Raw genomic sequence first — 15,684 nt, 5'->3', positions numbered from 1 at the left:
CCAACTAGTACATTTTACCACTCCTCCAATCTGCTGTGAGGTTTTAGGTTGAGTCATAAACTGGTGTTGAGTGTACATCGAAAAGTATGCCCTAATAGTATTTTTTATGTGCAGTGGCCAAGTCATAGAAAAAACAGTATAAACATCCGACAAAAAGAACTGTAAATGTAAACAAACCCTTCCCTCCCCCCTCCCTCCCATGCTGATGCGTCTCCTCGAATTTGACGAGCGCATAACCCACTATTACTAACTCTTAACACCCCCTAAGAGAAACGAGAAAGGGAGATAAACACCACCCCTTCCGTGGTTAAGTGACAAATGTTAATATTGTGAGATATCGTAGTCTCAAAATGAAATATAGCCTGTATAGGCCCATATGGACATGAATTATGAACTTGCCGTTCAGCTGATGGTTACAGTCTGGGGAACCGCTTTTCTGAGTTTAGTGTATATGAAAGTCGAGGCGGCGGTCGGGTCTTCAAACATGTGCGTTGAACCACTCGGCAGAGTGAATTTCAGAACCGCAGGAAACATCAGCCCAAACTTGATACCAGGACAGGCATGGAGTTCACGTTTCACTCCTCCAAACGCAGCCTTCTTCTAGGAAACAGCAACGGTGTAATCAGGGAAAATGGAGAGCCTTTTGCCTTGGAAGAGTAGAGGGGTGTCACGGGAGGTCATGCGACGTAGGATTTCGTTTCGGAGATGAAAGAAGTGGACCCTGATGATGAGCGGACGAGGCGTCTCTCCCTCTTTGGGTTTAGCCCGCAAAGTGCGATGGGCTCTGTCGAGTAGGGGCTCATCATCCAGGCCCAGTAGGTTCTTGAGTAAGCGGCCAATGAATTCTGTTGGGCACGGACCCTCCAAGCCCTCAGGTATCCCCAGTCGAAGGTTGTTCCTCCTCGATCTCTCCTCTAGGTCCTCACATTTGTCTGTTAATAATTTCACCTGTGACGTGAGCTCCTTAACAGTGGAGTCAAGCGAGGAGAGCTGGTCACTGTGATTGCTCGTCGCGCGGTCCAACTCGCAGATGGTTTTCCCGTTTTCATTTATTTTCAGCAGCAATGTTTCGGTAATATTCTCCAGCTCCGTGCGCACTGCATGGATTTCAGCTCTCAAGTTAGTTGCCAATGAGTCAATTCTGTCACAAATATCTTCCTTCAGCGAGTTCAGCATCGATTGTAACGGCACGGGCACACTGCTAACGAATGAATTTCACGCGCGGCTCCCTCGTGGGATCGTGCGGCTGGTCAGGCACACTGGACCTACGACTTGAGCGCACGGAAGCGCAACGAGGAAGACACATTTACATTGGGACAGCTGTAAATGCCTATTCTATATGCGAAGTCAGTCATTTTAGAATGATGATCAGTGTGACTGTACTCCTAAAAGAGCAGCGTGGAGCCCCAGCAGCATCAAGAGCTCTCTCTCTCTCCCTCTCTCTCTCCCCCTCCTCTCTCTCTGTCTCTGTCGGGATAGACAGGCAACCAGATATAGACAGATAGACAAACAAACAAACAAACAGACAGACAGACAGGCAACCAGATATGACAGAGAGACAAACAAACAGACAGACAGGGCGGGGTACTAACTATAGTAATATTGTTTATTTGCATTGGGAAAGATACAGCTGGTTGAACAACATCTATTGAAAGATGGAGAGAAAACGAGAGAGAAAGAAAGGCATAGGGAGAATAAAGAGAGAGAGAAAAAGATAGAGCTGTACTGTATTGTATACCCATTCTGCAATCTGTTAATAAAATATACACTGATATAAGCCTACTGGTTGCTGTTCAATCATAATAATAATAATCATAATTAGCTGTCAGGAAACAAATAAAACGTTTGTCATTATAGGTGACAAGGTGGATTGACTTAACACTATGATCGCCGCGGACGAGTTTTCACGTCATTCCGAGCCATGCTCATTCTGCCGAAGACGCCGTAACTCGTCTTTGATGTCAATATTTAAAAAATCTGTCATCGAAATCATATTTCCTTTCCGGAGCCCTGAGACACACTGCTGATCTCCTCAACTCTCTAGCGGTTCAAGAGCGCCATCTGGTGGTCGATCGGCAGATCGCCAACCGGATATTAACCTTTGAACCGGTAGTGCTCATCCATATGTGGTCCGGCCACTCGCTATAGCTCCCGCGACTCCATCTTGAAACATTGGATAATAGATCGCTCGCCCTAACTCAATAAACAACGTTATTTGGACGTATATACTATTATACAACCTGGAAATGGATCAGGCATTTCTACATCCCATAATAGAAAAAAATCTGTTCCACGCTCATCTGCCAGCGGCGCGAGGAAGCCACGGTAAGATTCAGCGTTATTTTCTAACGTATTCTATACTAACTGATCTGATGAACATATGACCCACTCTGGATGAATCATCTAACGCTGCCCACGGAATTATAAACGATCCCCCGCCCATCCGGTCATCATCAGATGATACGTAGAAACTTCTAGAAGCACGTCCAGTTGAAACTTTTTATCTCGCACAGATTCCTACCAAACTGTATTTGATCATCAATATAATGCATTTAGGGCTATAAATCACGTTCTGAAGAAAGCTGCAGAAAACGATAAAAACATACTTATACTTTAGACCATATTTTAGTATGAATATGTGAATGAAAAAGTTTAACGTTGCTACACCCTGAACAATACATATAGGACATTGAATGGGCCATAATAATGGCAATTTAGCAATAGAATTTAAAAAGTTATAGCCCTGCAAAGAAGGGGAACTTCTCCATAGACAAATAGAGCTGGCGAGGGATGGTAAATTATGAATTTAACCCATGGCGATTAAAGTGTTAATGACTGCTATATCCTGCTATTATTATTATTATTATTATTATGATGCAACATTGTAATAGTTATAGGTATAAACAAACATACAGACAGGGGGGTTGGGCGTTAATTTGCAGATAAAGACACAGCTGGTTGAACAACATCTATATCTGTGGTAAGAATGCAGATATTCAATTGTATTTCTGTGACAATGCGCGTGGCGCACGCCTCCCGCGCCGCCTCGAATAGGATTGAAGCGAAAGGCCCCTAGATCAGAGGCGCTGCCGCTGTCCATGTTAGCAGCTGGCGCGTGCGGTGGGGATGGCTGATCAAACAATTGGAAGATTGTTTGCTGTCCTGCACGCATGGTTCTTAATTTGGGTTTAACAGGAGGCATGGACGATTTAAAGTGTAGAAAAAGTATGTCTGACTGGTAAATGAACATACGTTGTCCAGTGTCCAAAGTCCCAAAAGAAAAAACGTTGTTAACACTTTCAGTGCCAGCCGTGTTTTCCTTTTTACCCCGTTGAATGCCACCATCCACGGCCAATGTTAACGTTAATATCGCCTAATACATGTTTTAAATTATGGCTATGTGTCTAATATGCCCATCGCTTATCAAAGAATCATTTTCCAGTCAACATTGGCAAGGCAGATTGTTTTTTTATCGCTTCATTTCCGTTTGATAGCATTTTGAAAATCACCCGTTTTCGGGGAAAAAACAACCCATGCCTATGATAATCGCCTTTTACTGGAATATTCCAGAACGTTGTCATTTGTCGGTCTATTTATGAATCGTTTTCAAATAAACGCTAGATGATCGATAGTATAATGTGTGCGCACGCACGCTCGTGCCGTGCGCTGATAATCGCTGCTCTTATTTCCTCATGGCTTTTACAGTCAAAACAGCCATATCACATAAACGCTTATATATCCGTGAAAACGAGTCTGATTATCCTAACACTGATAACATAGATTCCTTACCTGAGGTCAGATGGTATCCAAATGGTTTATTCCAATTTCCGATCGCCATTCGAAATAATCGATAAATGTATTTATCCATCGTGTGTACAGTATAACCCATATTCGCTGTGGCTCAGAGGCTCCAGAATGAACTCTGGTAGACCCTGGCTGCATCAGTGAGAAGTAAAATGTGGAGTCAGAAATCCGTTCTCCCATTCACTTTCATTGAGTCCATTCCAAAAGGGTGATTTACCATCTGGGAGACGATAGGGGGCGCTTTTTTCACATCTGAGCGCCGGCGGTCCCTGGATCTCCAACGGTAGGCTTGCGTGATGCAATATGATTTCAGAACGCTAATAAAAAAAATAAATAAAAAATACCAGAGAATACTCGTGACCGTGGCATTCAACAGTCGGGGCGTAAACCCGAGAAAAGCCGTGAGTGGCATACAAAGTGTTTAAAGGACCATTTATAATTGAAATCTGTCACAAAACGATAGAGCGGCGAAAAGCACGTCTTACATGCTCGGTGTCCTGTGAGATTTTTTTTTTTTTTTCACTTTTTTTCTCCCATTTTCTATATTTTCTCCCATCCCAATTTCGTATCATCCAATTCAACCCTCCCCTGTCACGGACACTGTTTCTTGCCTCCCACAAGCCGGCTGCAATGTGGACTAAGTCATACATAGCACAAGTCCCCTCCGGTACTTGAGGTAACAGCAGTCGCATCTTTTCACCTGCGCAGCTCGATCTCTCAGTGGCGAGGAGTAACGCGTGGGAGGCTCACGCTGCCCCCGACACTTCCTGATTCTACTGCGCAGGCGCACCAACCGACCTGTAGGAGTCGCTGTCCACAACGCCCGATCCCCACGCATCAGTTTCCCACCCCCTAATACGGCCAATGTGTATTAGTACGGACGACCAGCTAAACTGAAAGCAAATGTGGAGCGCTGGGCTCGAACTGACGAACCCAGCGTCTCCAGCATTTCGTGGCGAGTGCCTTGCCCACTACGCCACGTAGCCGCCCTGTCCTGTGAGATCTTCTTCTTCTTCTTCTTATTTGAATTTCCGGCAGTGTAGACGCATCGTGGCGTATTACTGCCCTCCACAATTCTTGCTTCGTCCACACTTGAGAAAGTTTACACTCCTCTTCTTCTTCTTCTCATCTTCAAAACACATTTCTATCGTCTCTGTCTCCTTCTTCTCTGCTCCTCTTGTCATACAATCACAATACAAACATCATCTCCTCTCTTGGAGGGCCCCCCCAAGAGGGGGAACCCTCCATCTCCAATGAGAACCTGTGAGTTGTTGAATATATATAGATACACAAATGTTCTAGAATGTTCTATTATGACATCATACTGTGACATCACAAATGTTCTAGAATGTTCTATTATCACATCATACTGTGACATCACAAATGTTCTAGAATGTTTGATTATGACATACTGTGACATCACAAATGTTCTAGAATGTGCTATTATGACATCTTACTGTGACACATCACAAATGTTCTAGAATGTGCTATTATGACATCATACTGTGACAGCACAAATGTTCTAGAATGTTCTATTATGACATACTGTGACATCACAACGGAACATGTTTGAGTACCATTTGAATAATATAAATAGTGTTTGGTAAGGCTGTCCCCAAAGCCTGTTTTGGGATTCAAACTTCGCCAGGGTTCTTCGAACGGACGTTCGAACCTTCGTTTTTAATTAAAAAAGTTAAAAAAAAATTGTTATAAATTTTTTTTTATATATATATCCTCAAACTAAATCCTCAGTTTAAATAAAGTGATTCAAACTTCGTCAGGGTTTTTCGAACGGACGTTCGAACCTTCGTTTTTTTTTGGTCTACTTTTTCTCCCATTTTCTATTTTTCTCCCATCCCAATTTCGTATCGTCCAATTCTACCCTCCCCTGTCTCGAACGCTGTTAGGCCATGCCTCCCACAAGCCGGCTGCAATGTGGACTAAGCCTTACATCACGTGTCCCCTCCGGTACTCGAGGAAGCAGCAGTCGCATCTTTTCACCTGCACAGCGCGATCTCTGTGTCGGGGGTCTGCGTTTGGAGGGCACGCCGCCCCCGTCACTTCCTGATTCTGCTGCGCAGGCGCACCAACCGACCTGTAGGAGTCGCTGTCCACAACGTCCGATCCCCACCCATCAGCTTCCCACCCCCTAATACTGCCAATTGTATTAGTATGAACGACCAGCCAAGCTGATAGCAATGCAGAGAGCTGGGCTCGAACCCAGCGTCTCCTGCATTGGTGGTGAGCGCCTTGCCTACTGCACCACCTTGCCGCCATGAAATTATGTTTGATCTTTGATGAAATTGCAATAGGGATTGGTATTTGGTATACATAATTTCATTGAGCTGTAATTAACACAACTTTGATTGAAAGTCCCCGTGTTGGTGGAACACAAGGAAAACAACGTCACAGTCCGTCTAAGAAAGCAAGTCCAGCTGTGGTGGTGATGCAGCATTCAAGATGGGTTACTGTCATAGAATCACGTTCATTAACTTTTTAACCAGATCACAGCTGTTGATCACAACAAAATCAAGTTAGAACGCGTAACACTAAACTACGCCGGAACTCACCATTATTCTATCCTAAAAAGGTTGCTTATGAACCCAACCCCTACCGTAATCATTGATTTTACTTTGCGGCTTGGCCATTTAGTGACAACCCTGCACTACACTACAGAATACGAGTCTGGATGTCACCATTAACATGTGCAATGTGACTGTGATCAAACTAACCAAGGGATCTGAAAGCACTTTATCCTGTGTGTTAGTTTTTTAGCAACGTATCCATTTTCACTCTCTCCATCAGAACTGTGATGAGTCATCACTCCCTGTGGATGGGAATCAACACTTTAACAACAGCAACATTTCAACTTCACCTGGCCTCTGATATTTCTGTTTGACAACTTCATGGACAAAGTTGACGAACACACACTCTGCTATTGCTTCCTTTGTGAAAGGCCAATCGAGTGGTCAGAAAGTATAAATTGTTCACCAACGGTATCAGCAGCGTCATCAGAGGTCATTGAATCCTTGTGTTGTGTTAATTACAGCTCAATTAAATGATGTAGATGAAAACATATCGATCTCTATTGCAATGTCTATTTTTTCATCTACATCAAACATCATTTCATTGAGCTGTACTTAACACAACACAGGGATTCAGTGTCCTCTGATGACATCATGGGAGGAAATATTGAAACCCATTAACTCTCAATAACTATGTATGTATGTGATGAATAAACCTCTTGAATCTTAACTGTCGAAACTAAATGAATGTGTGCAAAACAGTTTAGAGCCATGGGATATGCGTGAGATTATGTGCAAAATAAATCTTTGTTGTTTTTGGGCGAAGTGGAGCTGTTTGTGTGTAACTTGTGCTCTTTTGTTTTTCCACAGTGCTAAAAAAGAGGAGGATCCAGCCCTGTTCACTAAGAAGTCCACCAAACTAGAAGCCAGTGCTTGTCAACTCAACCTGCCAGAGGTCAGTGTGACTCGGGAACTCATCTGATCATATTCACAGGGTATCTACAGGGTAGTAAAAACAAAAGTCTCTCAATTTAAGGCCATAACCCTTTCACTACCACACTACAGAAAGTTAACCTTTCACTACCACACTACAGAAGGTTAACAGTCTGTAGTGTGGTGGTGAAAGGGTTAACCTTATGTAGTGTGGTTGTGAAAGGGTTAACCCTTTGTTGTGTGGCAGTGAAAGGGTTAACCTTTTGTATTGTCAGTGAAAGGGTTAACCATTTGGTAGTGAAAGGGTTCAAAGGTAATTTAAAAGTCTTACATTTAATTTGCACAGGTATACATAAAAAAATAATCAGGGAGCAGCCCGGCTGTCGGAAGATATAATATTAAATATATGAAATGTTTTTGTATTTGAGTCGTTGTTTTGTGCGGGGCCACCAGGAGCTCGGTGCGTCTGGCGAGAGCTTGTATGGAACACATGAGAATTTAAATAGGTGCACAACGGAAACAGTTCAGTGTTGCTATTTGTTGTTTTCTGTTGCTAGTACGGTTGTGAAATTGGTATTAAAAAGTCTTAAATTGAACTTGTTGAACCCTGCAGATACCCTGATTCAGTTCAAGCCAAGGGCTTGTGTCCACTGTGTCTTTGGTCGCTTTCACATATAGTTTGGTGGACTCTGTGCGATTCGGGGGGGTGAAGTTGCAACATTGTTGCATTCTTCATTTGGTTCGGTTTGCTTTCACACTGCAATTTGTCAAGTGCACAAAACTTTCTGAACAATGTCAGGCGATTGAAAAGGGCGCTCGTCTATTGGATATATAGAATCCCCAAAACAGGCTTCGGGGACAACTCTACAGCGCACATACACACACCACATTATTCTGCGAAGCAGCCCAGCACACACACATACACACACAAACCACATTATTTTGCGAAGCAGCCCAGCGCACACACATACCACATTATTCTGCAAAGCAGCCCAGCCCAGCGCACACACATACTGTACACCACATTATTCTGCGAAGCAGCCCAGCCCAGCGCACACACATACACACATTATTCTGCGAAGCAGCCCAGCGCACACACATACACACATTATCCTGCAAAGCAGCCCAGCGCACACACATACACACACGCCACATTATTCTGCGAAGCAGCCCAGCCCAGCGCACACACACCACATTATTCTGCGAAGCAGCCCAGCGCACACACATACACACACACCACATTATTCTGCGAAGCAGCCCAGCGCACACACATACACACACACCACATTATTCTGCGAAGCAGCCCAGCCCAGCGCACACGCATACACCACATTATTCTGCAAAGCAGCCCAGCGCACACACATGCACACACACCACATTATTCTGCGAAGCAGCCCAGCACACACACATACACCACATTATTCTGCGAAGCAGCCCAGCCCAGCGCACACACATGCACACACACACCACATTATTCTGCGAAGCAGCCCAGCACACACACATACACCACATTATTCTGCGAAGCAGCCCAGCACACACACATACACCACATTATTCTGCGAAGCAGCCCAGCCCAGCGCACACACATGCACACACACACCACATTATTCTGCGAAGCAGCCCAGCGCACACACATACCACATTATTCTGCGAAGCAGCCCAGCCCAGCGCACACACATACACCACATTATTCTGCGAAGCAGCCCAACGCACACACATACACACACCACATTATTCTGCGAAGCAGCCCAGCGCACACACATACACACCACATTATTCTGCGAAGCAGCCCAGCGCACACACATTATTCTCATATATTGCTGAAATGCTGACGCAGTTTTTTTACTTTGATGTGACATTGGTCGATTGTTCGATTGAAGCTCATTGCCATCATTCTCTCGCTAAACAACTTGTACACCTTGTTGTTTTTGTGGCCACAAGCAGCTGTTTAATTAGCTCGTCTGACCATATTTCTATCAGAGCTTTTACCTCCTCATTCGCCCACGTCTGTCCACGAGACGTGTTCCACACGTGCTTGTTTTGCAGTGCACGCCGCTGTGTTTGTTTTGTTTCCTTCTACTCAAGATGCACAGTTTATCGGGTCACTTCCTATTTGGTCTTGCGTTTGGTCCGATGAGCATTCACACCACAAAAGTACGAACCAGGGTTCACTTGGAAGCGAACCGAGACCTACGTTTTCAGGCGGACCAGTTAGCTTTTTTGCTCCACACCAGAGTTTGAATGAGCTTTCACACTACCCCAAACCAAGCGGACTATCTGAGGAAATTAACTCTGGTGCGTTTAAAGCGGACCAAACAGCTCTGGTGTGAATGCGACCTTTGTCTCTGGCAGAAAGGCTGCTGGTACAGTAGCTCCAGCGGCGTCATTCTGAAAAGTTCATTTGAAGGTTTTCAACTTCAAAAGCACTTGGAGCAGCTGCACAAAAAATACATAGGTCTCTGAAAGAAGATGCTGCCACTATGACAGCACTGTGACAGCAATCTGCTCACTGGGAACAATTGAAAAAAGACAGGCGCTTAGAAAAAGATGCTCTGTGGACACGAGGCCTAACTCTAATCTCTTTAATATTTTCAACTCCTGTCTCTAACTAACGGCAGGGCGGAGGAGGCTTCTACAACATCGACAACGAGGAGTACGAGGCCATGCCGGTGGAGGTGAGACTGTTGCCACGGAAACTGCGCTTCTTCATCAGCGCCGAGCGCCGGGAGCAGCTCCTCGTCCTGCAGACACAGTGAACAGACGCAGCAGGACACGCGACGAGCAGAGAAGAGTTTTAAAGAGAAAAAAAATACTAGAATTATATGGACTGGTAGCCTTGAACCTCGGAGCCCATGTTGTCCCTGCTGTTTTTAAAAGAATCGTAAAACACTGCTGGTCTTCAATAAAGCGTCTCGTCTGCTACAGTAAATGTTATGAAATATTCATTTGGAGCTATTTTTGACAATTATGTAAGAGGGTTACGTTACATGTTCTGTACAAGGACCAAGGATTGTTTTCCTTTTTTTCTAAGTAGTTAACCCTGTGTAGTAATGTCTGTCTGCAGATCTTGTTTACAAATATAATCGCATATGTAATATAAATACATCCAAATGTGATAATTAAACAATTTGTCCATTTTACAAAATATTTTGGCATGTTTTTTTTGTTTTGTTTTTATGGGAGAGGTGAGCCCTGCTGGACACTCAAGAGTATGACTCGAGTCAAACAAGGAAAATGTTATTATAATACAGCGGCTCCAAATCGGGTTGGAACTGGAGGTTCCCCTGCAGAGCGGGGGAATGGTCCTGTACTAGAAAAGAGAACTGTGAAAGAAATGTGTAGGAAACCTTTGATCACAGGTTTGACACTTTTTAGTGTTCTCTTTATACTTGCAGTATAGAGACATGTATGGAGTCATGTGTGTGAAAACAAACCAAACTATTCCGTTAGGTTCACTGGGACAGAATATTCTCAAATAAGTGATTATGTACAGTATTTTGGGTCCTTGAAGTTAAAGGTGCTAAAGATAAAAATGTTATATCTTTATATAATTTTCTCAACTCATTGACCGCCGGGGACTAGCCTCATCCTGTTCTAGCCAGGCCACGCTTTAAAGATAGTGTGTCACCTTGTTTGTAGAGCTATATCTATATTATAGCTATCGATACGTTACTATGGTCATTTGACAGTAACTATCTTCTGTCCAAGATGCAAATTTAATTTTTTTCATTCATACGTTTGCGTGTTATCCCGTGGTGAATATAGGTATAGTTTCGGAATGATCCGGGCAAATTCCTGGGAAACTTGAGTTATATGGCGCTACGTGAATTCTACTAAAAACATTGGCGTTTCATCCCTGGACACGCTACTATTTCCAAATCAACTGTATATAATAGGTATTATGTTTCATCATGAATGCATGAAAGGGGGGGCGTCGTTTCTGATTCTTTGATTGCCAGTAACGGCATTCGTTATGAACACCACACACGCCGATCAGCCGGATCGGTACGAAATCCTTGCAGGATCAAGCTGGAATTGACGTCCGATAGTCCTTACCTGAGGTTGGGGGTATTCCAAAAAGAATATTCCAATTGTTTGATCGCCATCTGATGTCCATCTGGTCCACGACATAATACGGCACAACACATGCGACCAAGTGAATCTCTAGGCTTCCCTGTACTAAAAAACTGCGCCCGGAGTGGTTTAAACGTAACACCCGGTCTGGAACAGGGTTTACTGCACTCTCGATACTGCCACCTGGCAGGATCTGGCCGGTACTGCACCCTCTGCATTCCAGTATGCCTTAACGGCAACATACAGGTCTGTGACATTGAATAGAATATTAAAATCGGAAAAAAAGGAAAAACTATCAAATAACAAGTATACTCGTTGTTGGCGGGGAATGAGTTAATATTACATCCAGAGCTTTTAGAAAGGTGCACAATAAGTATAACTTTTCCCCCAAAGAAATTGATAAATAATTTCAATACAAAAAATGTTGGTGGGTCAAATGAATGTTTACATGTTGCGTGCATGTAGCCCCTCCCTACTTCCCATCTCCCCATGTGGAATGCACCTGATTGGATAAACGTGCTGCTAGTTGAAACATGCTGGTGCTCTAGTGGGACATCTAGTGGCTCAATGTTATATATAGCACCTTTAAAACACTTGGCAACCTCTGGTGTAACTCAACTGAAACCTCAGCCATATTACCAGTATATAACACTCAACAGAATATCAGAAGCAATGTTTTATTGTTTTAGAACGGCAGTAACGTGGAATCAACAGGCCTGAAGTCAGTTCAGGTTCATGCTAGGTTTCTCACATGTCATGTACATTTACCTTTTACAGTGTATATTGGCGACACTATTGATCACATTGTAGTTAGTTGCATTATTGTGAGTACAGTATTGATTCATATTGCAGTTATTATAGTAGAAGAGAAACGGTTACATACATGTCAGTTGCAAGTAGATATTGGTGTGGTTGTGAAATACAGAATTTGCCCTCTATTGACATTCAGTGAGGTGACGCACTGTACAAACAAGTTATCATTAGCGATGCTGGTAAAGTCTCGTCGAGCGACTCCTCAGAGAAGGCGTTTGACACGATGGCGTGTTGCGTCCTCCATGTACGACCGACAGTACGTACATTGCATACAAACACACACACACACACACACACACACACACACACCTGTAAAGCAAACACCATCGTCAAACACCACCATCAGGACACATCTGTGTGCTGAAGAGTACAGGGACCTATCGGAATCAACTGCAACAGCCACAATGGGGCCGGTCGTGGGAGTCAAAGGATAATTAAGCTTAATCCGCAGAACAAATAATCATCACCGATTCGGTAGTGACTGAAGTTTGAAAGATTCACATTTCCTTTTAAAGGGATTTTTTTCCCTTTAGTTGGTTATCGTTCTTCTCCAGATATTTGTCACATTGTGGGGGGAAAGAGTTGACACATCATTAGCTAACGACTGAACAACCGATAAAAATCAATAATGAGCAACTCAAGATTTGATCAAAAATAAATAAATAATGATCAACTCAAATCTCAAAGCCGCATTTTTGCACCTGCACTAAAATCAATGTGTCCTTTTCACTTAACCCTTTCACTGCCACACTACAGAAGGTTAACCCTTTACTATCACACTACAGACGGTTAACCTTCTGTAGTGCGGCAGTGAAAGGGTTAAGAGTCAGAACATTTACTGGACAAACTAATTCCTTTTCTTAAACAGTCGGGATGAACATCCAGGTGGTTGAGGTAAAAAAAAAAATCCTGGTCCTAATCCATGCCTATTCTCTGATTCTACATGAAGCCAGACTTAATACTCACGTCGTGTGACTATAGTGACATCTGTATGGTATTGACTTAGGTGTCAATCTGCCAGGAGGAAAAGAAAAAAGAAAGACCCTCATCTCCAGGTCTCCAGAGTGGGATCCACAGCGAAGGGAGAGAGGAAGCCTCAGCTGGAAGAGGGGGTCTTGGCCATGATGACATCACCCCCAACCCCCAGCCTCAACACAAAGGGACCCTCTGTCACAGAGACAGACAAGTGGAGAGGAACGATCAACAGGAAAACAGCTTCATCCATGCTCTCTCAACCCAACAGCTTCATCCACTAGATTACATCTCCCAGAGCTTTCATATAGGACCATGTTCGGTTGAAACCTTTGCCCATATAAAAGGGGACAAACAAAAAAACAAACAAGCAGGCTCAGTAACAGACAGTGTTATTAAAGGGGCACTTGACAAAAAAATTATGTCGATTCATTTTGCACATGAATCTCGCATGCATCCCAAAACTCCTTTTTACACACATTCATTTAGTTTGACAGCTATTGAGAATAAAGTTTGAATATGGCCACCGGTGATGTCATCTGGGACATTGAATCCTTGCGTTGTGTTAATTACAGCTCAATTCAATGTTATAGATGTAAAAAAATTAATATAGCAATACCTTGTCATTTCATGGAGCTGTATTTAACACAACCTAAGGACTCAATGTCCCAGACGACATCACTGGTGGCCATATTCAAACTCATTTACTCTCAATAACTGTCACACTAAATGAATGTGTGTAAAACTGAGTTTTTGGATGCATGTGAGATTATGTGCAAAATAGAAATCAGCATTGTCTTTTATTTTATGAAGCACTGGAAGCTGTAATCCAGTGTGTAGATAATGGATCTTTCCTTGCTTCCGTCTATTGACCTTTATCCTGCATCTGCCATCTGGCCTATAAGACCGGTTGGATCGCACACAAGACCGCTACTCTTCTGCACATACAGGTAGTTCCCATCGATCGACCAGACATACGATGTGGATGAGGAAGAAGGAAAACCTATCCAGGGTAACTCTACAGCACACAGAAAAACCCTCCCAATTCATGATCACTTGATGGCTCGCACTAAAAAAACTTCTTCAGTATCGTATCACTTTGATTGAAAGTCCCTGTGTTGGTGGAACACAAGGGAAAAGACGTCACAGTCCGTCTTAAGAAAGCAAATCCAGCTGTGGACGTGATGCAGCATTCAAGATGGGTTACCGTCATAGAATCACATTCATTCACCTTTTTAACCAGATCACCGCTGTCGATCACAACAAAATCACGTTAGAACGTGTAACACACTACACTGCGGTCGTTCCTCGTCTGCCAAGCTGCAACTCACTAGTCATCATTTTCATCTAAAAAAGTAGCTTATGAACCCAACCCTTACCCCTAACCTTAACCTCAGTGGAGACCTCACGTCCCACCCCAACCTAAATTATCGATTTTACTTTGCGGCTTGGCCATTTAGTGACAACCCTGCACTACACTACAGAAAACAAGTCTGGATTTCACCATTAACATGTGCAATGTGACTGATCAAACTAACCGAGGGATCTGAAAGCACATTATCCTGTGTGTGGTTGTTTGACAACCCATGCAGGGATGAAGGTACGAATTATATATATTTTTTTAGCAACGTATCCACTTTCACTCTCTCCGTCAGAACGTGCTGTGATGAGTCAATCACTCCCTGTGGATGAGAATCAACACTTTAACAACAGCAACATTTCAGCGGCCGGGTAGCGCAGCGGACTTAGCGTCTGTTTACCACCACAGAGACACTGGTATTGAATCCGGCTGTCAGCAGTGCCTCCGGCTTGGCCGGTCGTCATACTGACACAATTGGCAATGTCAGCGGGAGGGAAGCCGGTGGGTGGTATCCTGGTCGTTGTAAACAGCGACTCCTACAGGTCGGTCAGGGCGCCTGCACAGCGAGGGAAGGAACTGGTGAAGGTAGTGTGATCCTTCCACACGTTACACTTCACCAATGAGAGTCCGCGCTGTCAGGTGAAAAGAGGCTGCTGGCTGTCTCCTATGTATCGGAGGAAGCATCCGATAGACTTCAGGGCTCCCTAGACCGGCAAGTAGGGGGCAAATGCACGCAATGACCAGGAAGGGGAGGGGGGAATTGGCATAACGACTAAATTGGGATGGGAGAAAAATACAGAAAAATAGGAGGAGAAAAAGTAGAGAAAAAAAACAACAACAGCAACATTCTTCACCAGGGCCCCGTTCCATGTACGTGGTTCAACTAAGTCGATCAACATGTCCATTATCCAGCTTCAGTTAACCCGATGTTCAAAGCCGGGATTTTCCTGTTTCACAAAGGAGGATTCAGTCTCGTTAACTCAAGCCAGACTTGAGAGTCAGGCTCAAGTCAGGCTAGATGCGCGCTCCCGTTTTAGGTGGAAAGCCAGCACGTATCGATGGCAGAGACCCTGATTCTCAACGGCATTGATTGATTAATTGATTTAAGACTTTATTGACAGATTGCAATAGGCTCAATCGCCTCGCCGACAAGTTAAATGCGTTATCTATAGGCTAATTCTAAGTCCCTCATTACCTCAATCA

At 43.8% G+C, this 15,684-nt stretch overlaps 1 protein-coding gene across 1 annotated transcript in view; it reads left to right on the top strand.

Annotated features, from left to right (window-relative positions):
- The window catches only part of agk (acylglycerol kinase), a 47,580-nt gene extending 37,179 nt beyond the window's left edge, over nucleotides 1–10,401 (top strand). The window contains exons 13-14 of the mRNA XM_084334589.1: nucleotides 7,200–7,284; nucleotides 9,881–10,401. Coding sequence (XP_084190715.1) covers nucleotides 7,200–7,284; nucleotides 9,881–10,018 — 223 coding nt within the window. The 3' untranslated portion in view covers nucleotides 10,019–10,401. The remainder of the gene's footprint in view (nucleotides 1–7,199; nucleotides 7,285–9,880) is intronic.
- The last annotated feature ends 5,283 nt before the right edge of the window (nucleotides 10,402–15,684 follow it).

This window comes from Notolepis coatsorum (genome assembly GCF_963971535.1).
Source record: "Notolepis coatsorum genome assembly, chromosome: 18".
In the NCBI taxonomy this organism is placed as follows: Eukaryota; Metazoa; Chordata; class Actinopteri; order Aulopiformes; family Paralepididae; genus Notolepis; species Notolepis coatsorum.
The sequence above is the reverse complement of the archived record's forward strand: the minus strand, read 5'-3'. Positions and strand labels throughout refer to the sequence as shown.